The 8,609-nt window shown below is 38.3% G+C and overlaps 1 protein-coding gene across 4 annotated transcripts; it reads right to left on the reverse strand.

Moving 5' to 3' along the window:
• Positions 1 to 320: 320 nt before the first annotated feature.
• On the reverse strand, positions 321 to 5,325 carry LOC110465223 (heat shock 70 kDa protein 12B-like). Of its 4 annotated transcripts, none has more exons than XM_021520898.1 (6): positions 5,109 to 5,325; positions 3,423 to 3,517; positions 2,879 to 3,094; positions 2,307 to 2,525; positions 1,889 to 2,024; positions 321 to 1,460 (listed from the first exon to the last, which is right to left on the reverse strand). In XM_021520898.1, the coding sequence occupies exons 2-6, from the start codon at positions 3,510 to 3,512 to the stop codon at positions 406 to 408; spliced, it is 1,716 nt and encodes a 571-aa protein (XP_021376573.1). In that variant the 5' UTR covers positions 3,513 to 3,517; positions 5,109 to 5,325; the 3' UTR covers positions 321 to 405. The 4 variants fall into 4 exon arrangements, with proteins under 4 accessions (XP_021376573.1, XP_021376574.1, XP_021376572.1 ...); XM_021520899.1 differs by lacking the exon at positions 5,109 to 5,325 and adding an exon at positions 4,883 to 5,076; XM_021520897.1 differs by lacking the exon at positions 5,109 to 5,325 and adding an exon at positions 3,787 to 3,902.
• Positions 5,326 to 8,609: the final 3,284 nt, after the last annotated feature.

Raw genomic sequence — 8,609 nt, forward strand, 5'->3', positions numbered from 1 at the left:
AAAAATCTATACTAACGGCTTACACATAACACATAATTATTTCCTCTCATTGTAATACGATAATCCATGCATATGATCCAACTGAACTATCAGTAAGTGGATATTGACAATACAACCACTAATGTTTGCAAGATAATGGCGTTAGTGTATATATATAAATATCACGTTGATTCACACGTTCTTCAGAACATAATACAGTTTCACATGTATTTCTTAAACTCGTAAATGTTGTATCTCTCACATTGCACTGCACTGTGCTGGTGTTTTTTTTGTTGTTTTTAAAAAAAAAAAAAAAAAATAGGGGGGGGGGGGTGTTTTTTTTTTTTGTTTTAAAAAAAAAAAAAAAAAATAGGGGGGGGGGGTGGTTTTTTTGACGACTCCGTAAGTGTACGTAGTAATGTTAGTTCATGCATTAAGGAAGTCAAACTTTGACCGGAACGATTCGCCTGACTGGCTGTCGTTAGCCACAACAGAACATTCTGTGCCTCCGAAAGTCAGACTAACATCAATTTTCTGGGACAAATTGAGGTCCGTGTTACGGGTCAGAATTACCTCCCCTAGCAGACAGCAGCCATCGTCTGTTACAAACATCGGATCAGACGCGGTGGATCTGTAAACGCGAACGCGATTGGACGAACATCCTTTCGCTGCACTAAACGACAATGTCTGTGAGTTGTCCACATCCATGGATTCACCACATTCGACGTATTTGTGGAATACGTCTGTGCAGATAACTCCGTTTTGTGTGACTTTCTTTTTTTCTATTGGATGATGTCCCTCAATGAACGGTTTACTGATGGCGATACCGTACGTAAACTTAGCAACTCGGGCACTGATGTTCTTTGGTTCGTGGCCGAATATAACTGCCCCTTTCAAGACGGCCAATCCACATTCCGCAGGAACAACGATCTTTACTCGTGGAAATTTTCTTTTCATTGTTTCCTGCACTATTGGAGATTCAGAAAAACCACCAACGAGAAGTAGGGTCGATGTCCCTCTTACCTCTGGCTTGGCAAGTATGCATCGGATATGGTCTTCAAGGTGGACTAATGGATCCCGGAACATGCCCTGTATGAGGTTAGGTTTTATCCTGATTTTGTCAGCTATGGGAGTGACGTCATCGCTGTACGTCGAATCAGCGAGAGCTTCGCGGAATGTCATCTTCTTCTTTGTTTCGAACAACTCGGTCAAAGCGAGGGGAAGCCTAAAGTTCACGCTGCTTTCCATTGTTTCTTTGACGTTCCTCTTTTTTACTTCAAACTCTCGAAGTAGATCTATGTAGTCTGCCGGGTGCTCTCTCCGGAATGCTTCCATGACGTCATCTCCAACAATAGCACACAAAAGTCGGATGAAAGAGGCGTCAACTCTAGTTCCTCCCCAGGCGCCACCAGAGGCTTTGTGAAGCTCGCGCAGACTCCCATCCTCTACAACCTGATGTACATTGATGTCTGCTGTACCGCCTACATGTAAAAGGACATCATATAAATATCAGCAAATAGAAGATAAGAAATCCTAGGATAATGACTCTTAGATTTATGTTTGAGCCTTGCAAATCACAATGTGTCCGACTTTAAAGTTTTGACCTGTCTTACTAGTGGTGTATTCAAGAATAACGGTGGATGATACCACGTGAACTTCAGCCGAACTAAAATGCATATATTAACTACTGAGGCATGCGTTTTTGAAAACATGTATATATATTTTTCAAATCCTCTACTAATATCTTTTGAATTAATCGTTATTTATCCTATCATTATTATATTTAAAAGTTTCGTTCATATTTGCATATAAAGTCATTATATACCTAAATTATGATGTTTTGTTATCTGTATATTACGCTAGAACGTCAACAGTTCTATTGATTTTATCAAATAAACTAACAACTTACCTCCTAGGTCAAGGACCATGTATTTGGAACCAGGCATGAAAATATCAGAACCCTTTGCATCTGGTAGATGTCGGCAGCATACAGATGCAGCTTCTGGTTCTAATGCAATCAGCAGCTGGTCGTTCATAATCTCCGCCTGCAGGTGATATGGAGATAGAGTTAACACATACCGTAGTTGTAAAGACATAAGTACACTTAACTACCTTGTATCCAAGTTGGTGGTACTTACAGTTCCATTTCTAGGTGTAACATAATGTTCCAGTGGCTAGATGTACCACCAAAATCTAAAGGGACAATACAAGTATAAACGTTACTTAATTTAAACACTAATGACGAATGAACGCTTCAGCTTATTCGAGCAAAACATAATGATTCGAGAATTGATATATTCTTTACGGAACGACATAAAGGAACATACCTTCTGAGCCGCCTCCCGCATGAACTGTTTGGCGGCATCCGACCAAATAGCGGGTACCGTCACCACCCATCGTATCTCCCACTCCTCGAAACTCATCCCTCTTGTATTAATTAACTCCTCGGCGTGGTTCTTAAGAAATCTAATGCCAGAAGCAAAAACTGTTTTGGCTTTCATTGATTTGCCGCTCTCATCCTCAATGAGTGTATCCCTGTTAAGATCCTGCAGTCAAATAGAAAGTATGTACAGGTACATGTGTATGTATGTAAGGCGGGCAGCGTCAATTAGGTAATACAGTTCATGAAGTAAGTCGTAATAAACATTTGCAGAGTGGACAGCAAGAAACAATATTAAGTTTAAAATAATGATAGTAACACATCGAAGAACGGTGGACAAATAAGCGTACCCATGTTGTATTACAACGGCATAATGCATCCTATCAAAGAGATATTTACAATAGAGGAAGTATTTATGAAGGTGTTTTCGACATAAATCAGGTTCTTTGACTTTGTCAGAATGCTTTTTTTGTTTGTTTATCAAGTTTTTCAGTTATTTTGTTTTAATTGACAATGTACCTTATTTTTGTGCAGCGACATTTTAAATTGCTTAAAGAAGTAGTACTCGTGGTGCATGTTATCCAAGGCGAGGTTGGCGTACTTATCCTCGGCCTCGTAGCCAAAGTTTACGAACTTCTGGTCCTTGTCAAATAGTATACAGGTCGGACACTTTAGGGACAAAAGACCTGCTGAAGCCGCTATCCAGGCACTGTTAGCTGAGATTTTCGTGGGGTCCTAGAAAGAAAAAAAATGCGTCCATATATATGTATGTTTCTATTGACACATTTCAAAAGTAAAATAAAAAAAGAACCACTGGTAGAGAAGTTCCGTGTGAGCATATCAAAAGATCATCCACTGAATAAAAGTTAATATTCAGAATTTTACAGTTGATTAAATTGCAAGTATATACAAAATGATACGATATCCAGTATCTCCATTTACTGCATTATTCAAAAGAGTTAAAATAGGCATACATTCATATTGGCGCAGTTGATATTTTGTGATGATAGAAAGGCGACGCTCTGAAGGGGAACAAAGTGACATCATTTGGTATATACCTTACCTTCTGGTATTCTGAGGTCGTTGAAAAAGCGTACCCCGAGTACGTGGTACCGAAGTCAATGGCCACCACAACCTCGTGTTTGGAAGTCATCTTTTCTATTAAACACGACAACATTGTTACATGCATGTATGTCAAGTCCAACGCAGGGCGCTTGGTATTAACCGATACGTACAGTATATGGTAATCAAACAATAACTGTTAGTCCATCAATCTCCCATTGTTGTATAATATGTTTTAGGCTTTAGTAAGATTATGCTACCTCCATTCATGTGCTATTTTATATAAAGGGTGTAACTTTCCTAATTTCCTAATTGAGGATAATTTGTATTGGGTGATCGAGTGGTGCAGTGGATAGCGCACTTGCCTTTCATCAAGGCGGTCGGGGTTCGATTCCCCGATCCGACGTGAAAGGTGTGAGGTCACCTCCCCGAGCACGTGGGTTTTCTCCGGGTACTCCGGTTTCCTATCACAATAAGACACCCCCCCCCCCCCCCCCCCCCCCCCCCCCCCCCCCCNCAATATAAGTTGAAATTACTTGCTTCATAATGGTTGTAAAATAAATAAAGTTTATATTTAACCTTCCTAATTTCCAGAACATTTAAATTGTGGGCAAGATTTCATGAACACTAAAAAAACTTGACACTATAATGAAAAAATACTTTGTAAACTCAACCTTGATTGATTAAGTTACTCACATTGATTCTACCTTTTTAATGTTTATGAAATCTTCTACACAAAGCAAGATAAAAATATATTGATCGTGACTTTAAGGCACTGTAAAGGATCGATCACGGCTATTTAATACGCAAAACAGATGTATTTCAAAAACCATAATAGCCCTTTTTTAACGCCGAATCCTATTTGTGCTTATTCTATTTTGCCCAAACATTACAAACTAGCGATGCAACAGCATAGTCATTAATACTTCGTCAGGAAAATCTAGGCAGAAGCGTTCAGTTCCCACAAATTCAATGTAGAATGATATTGCTTAATTGATCGGTATTATCATTCGTTTCGTTTGGCACATCTAAAACGAGAAGAAAAATACAATTTTAATATATAATACACCATTAGATTGGGATAATACACTAGTAACTAATAAGAGGATTTAAACTACTTTCGTTTTCAATAACATTACGGTTGTTGTCGTTTCGTGGGGAAATTCCACATTTGTTATTGAGCTGTATGTAAATATATTCATGCATTTAAGTTACGAAGTGATAACAAAATCATAATCGTCAAAGTTGCATACTTTCACTGTGTTTGTGAAATGAACACTTGGAATGCAAAGCGAGGAAACACCTATTTAACAGGCAGTAATTCGACGCAAATAACCGAGGCCAATAAACAATTGGCATATTGATTAAATCTACTTTCGTTTTAGGTTATCATATGCTGCCATTCGACTTTGCAGAAAATAACCCAAAAGTTTACAATACTCAATAGAAAAATATCCTCACCTATATTAATACTATTCCAGACAAGTGTCTAACATGGAAAACTCCCAATTTTGTATTAAAACAATCAATCACAACACTTGAGCATATACACAGGTATCAACATTACACGAACAAAGACGTGTAAAATCAGTCAGTATTTCTGATGACTTGGTGCAGGATAAGACATTCCCTGACAGTGTTACTATTTCGTTATGATACAAAATCGTCTATATATGCATGTACCTACCAGTGTTATTTGACAGCGGTATTTGTCGTCGTCGTACGTTGTCAACACTGACAACACTAGACCGATTTAGTAGGTCTAGTTCACGACCTTCTTTGTTGACACGATAAACAATTCTAGGAATTCCTAATAAGGGGTGTATAGAAACGAGGTAGTGTCGTAGGCAGAAGGAATTGATAAATCAGGTGTGTACGGAAACGAGGTAGTGTCGTAGGCAGGAGGAATTGATAAATCAGGTGTGTACGGAAACGAGGTAGTGTCGTATACGTAGGCAGAAGGAATTGATAAATCAGGTGTGTATGGAAACGAGGTAGTGTCGTAGACAGAAGGAATTGATAAATCAGGTGTGTACGGAAACGAGATAGTGTCGTAGACAGAACGAATTGATAAATCAGGTGTGTAAAAAAACGAGGTAGTGTCGTATACGTAGGCAGAAGGAATTGATAAATCAGGTGTGTATGGAAACGAGGGAGTGTCGTAGACAGAAGGAATTGATAAATCAGGGGTGTACGGAAACGAGATAGTGTCGTAGACAGAACGAATTGATAAATCAGGGGTGTAAAAAAAACGAGGAAGTGTCGTTGGCAGAAGGAATTGATAAATCAGGGGTGTACGAAAACGAGGTAGTGTCGTAGACAGAACGAATTGATAAATCAGGGGTGTACGGAAACGAGGTAGTGTCGTAGGCAGAAGGAATTGATAAATCATGTGTGTACGGAAACGAGGTAGTGTCGTAGGCAGAAGGAATTGAAAAATCAGGTGTGTATGGAAACGAGGTAGTGTCGTAGACAGAAGGAATTGATAAATCAGGGGTGTACGGAAACGAGGTAGATAAAGTGTCGTATGCAGAAGGAATTGATAAATCAGGTGTGTACGGAAACGAGGTAGTGTCGTAGACAGAACGAATTGATAAATCAGGGGTGTAAAAAAAACAAGGAAGTGTCGTAGGCAGAAGGAATTGATAAATCAGGGGTGTACGCAGAGACGTATAATACATTATACGTCACTGGTGTACGGAAACGATGTAGATCAGGGATGTATGGAAACGAGGTAGTGTCGTAGACAGAAGGAATTACTAATAACCGGATCAGGTGTGTATCGAAACGAGGTAGTGTCGTAGACAGAAGGAATAACTAATCAGGGGTGTACGGAAACGAGGTAGTGTCGTAGGCAGAAGGAATTGCTAATCTGGGGTGTACGAAAACGAGGTAGTGTCGTAGGCAGAATTAATTTATTAATCAGGGGTGTACGGAAACGAGGTAGTGTCGTAGACAGAAGGAATAACTAATAAGGGGTGTACGGAAACGAGGTAGTGTCGTAGGCAGAAGGAATTCCTTATCTGGAGTGTACGGAAATTAAACGAGGTAGTGTCGTAGACAGAATTAATTTATTAATCAGGGGTGTACGGAAACGAGGTAGTGTCGTAGACAGAAGGAATAACTAATAAGGGGTGTACGGAAACGAGGTAGTGTCGTAGGCAGAAGGAATTCCTAATCTGGAGTGTACGGAAATTAAACGAGGTAGTATCGTAGACAGAATTAATTTATTAATCAGGGGTGTACGGAAACGAGGTAGTGTCGTAGGCAGAAGGAATTGCTATACTTGGGTAAACGGAAACCTGGTACATGTAGTGTCGTAGGCAGAAGCACGAAGATTCGGATTTTATAAGTTCGTTGATTTGGTTCTATAGGAATAATCATTTGAATCTCAAATAGAGTTTTCTAGAATTTGGATTTTGAAATATGATGCCAATACCAGAGCCAATTAATTTTGTCAAAGTAGGATATAGAGTTATGTGTAATAAATCAACATATTTGCAGCACTCTTATATCAAAGCAAATATCAAAAAACTGAATTTTCTTTCATCTAACCGATATATATTCTCGTTCTCCATTTTTGGCGAAAAAAGGTGAAAAATAGAATAGGCTAAATTTAATAATGGTCTCAATTTTTTTCCCCAAAGGCAATATTTCAGGACTTTTTTTCTATCCTTCTAGAAACATTGATGAGTTGAAATCAGAAGAGTTTGATAACATAGTAATTTTTTCCCCAGGTTCGACCTATTCCACCGACCTATAAACCGTAACATTCTGATCAGGAAAGCATAATTTGTTTTACGGTGAATATACCCGTAGTTAATTATCAAATAAATTAATAAAGGTACATTTATAGCAATGAATGCTGTCAAGGGAGTCGTCATGGTCAATTTCTATTTGCTCAGGACCGTATACGTTATGAAATGTATATATAATGTTTTCATCTTTGATGTAATGTATTTTCCATTTAATAAAAGCAATATTACATTTCTCTTGACCATTTGCATTGCCACCTGTGTGTAGTTGATGAATAACTACGAATAATTTACTTTGATTTCCTGATCAGGGCGTACTCAGGACCGCTTAAACTATAATATGCAATAACGCGATAAAAAAAAGTACAGATATTTAATTGATTTCTATGACACTTGCTGTTTCGAGGACAGTCCAACCGCCGCCCCCCCCCNAAAAGAAAAGGGAGGGATACAAAGATTTATAGATTTATATAAAACATGCAAAACGCACAGGCTTAAAAAGTCAGTTGTTTAGTAACCTTTATACCAATATAAAATAGAAGAGAAAGTAGTAACGCCTTTCTCAGGAACAATAAAGGTAACAAATACAGTATCCTGAGATAAAAGTCAGACTAGTACGTGGAAGATGTTTAGGATAATGGCAATAAGGAAACGTATTTAACTTCGTAGATAACAATCAAATAGGATAGACACATGGTGTCCAGTTTCAAACCTTACTTGTACACGTACACTACAGGGTACAGGGTTAAATGAACAGAAAACTAACACGTTCTGTCAAAGTTAGAATTCAACCTGAATTTATAAGCGTATCGGAAACAAAGACAAGCACCAAGGTGCTTTCAATTATACCAGCAGTAGTACATGGCTGACAGTGTTGTCTATTACAGTCCTCTGTGTAAATGAACATTTTCTTATGTTTAATCTTTGTATATCTTGATGTTGTATCCACGTGTAGATGATCTTTTCGTGATGTTAAAATATGTCGGATACTTCATAGTCATATTTTGTAGACATCGTGCTAGTATTGGTCAAGTACCTAGGGCGGATACCATTCCCACTTGAAATTCCATCTAAGGCGCTGACCAGATGCGCTACGCATGCGCTGGTATCAATCAAATAACTTCAGAGTCAACGCATGATTTGTTAGCTTAACGTTGTAGGAGGTTAGTTAACCGGGGCAAGTTATCGTTAAAGCATGTGTACTCTTTCCTATACGCATTATTTCTTCCAACGTATACGTTAATTATATAAATTGATACGGCTTATCTTCAACACTTTCCTACATTCTAAAGTGTTTTATCTATATATTGTTATAATCGTACAATGTTTAACATGGCGAACATAGCCTTGATCTCTCATAGACCCCATTGTCAGTTGCTTCATTGTATATTCTACAACATAACTAACGGCCTTGACTGTAGATTAGACTGGTT

This window comes from Mizuhopecten yessoensis, unplaced genomic scaffold, assembly GCF_002113885.1.
Source record: "Mizuhopecten yessoensis strain PY_sf001 unplaced genomic scaffold, ASM211388v2 scaffold11063, whole genome shotgun sequence".
Lineage (NCBI taxonomy): Eukaryota > Metazoa > Mollusca > Bivalvia > Pectinida > Pectinidae > Mizuhopecten > Mizuhopecten yessoensis.

Excerpts from the sequence above, each read along its gene's own strand:
- LOC110465223 (XM_021520896.1), bottom strand. The coding sequence starts at position 3,548 with ATGCATGTAACAATGTTGTCGTGTTTAATAGAAAAGATGACTTCCAAA. Across the intron at positions 2,526-2,878 it reads TGTCGCTGCACAAAAATAAG|GATCTTAACAGGGATACACT; the intron begins GTACATTGTCAA and ends ATTTGACTGCAG. Across the intron at positions 2,025-2,306 it reads TGCGGGAGGCGGCTCAGAAG|GCGGAGATTATGAACGACCA; the intron begins GTATGTTCCTTT and ends TATCACCTGCAG.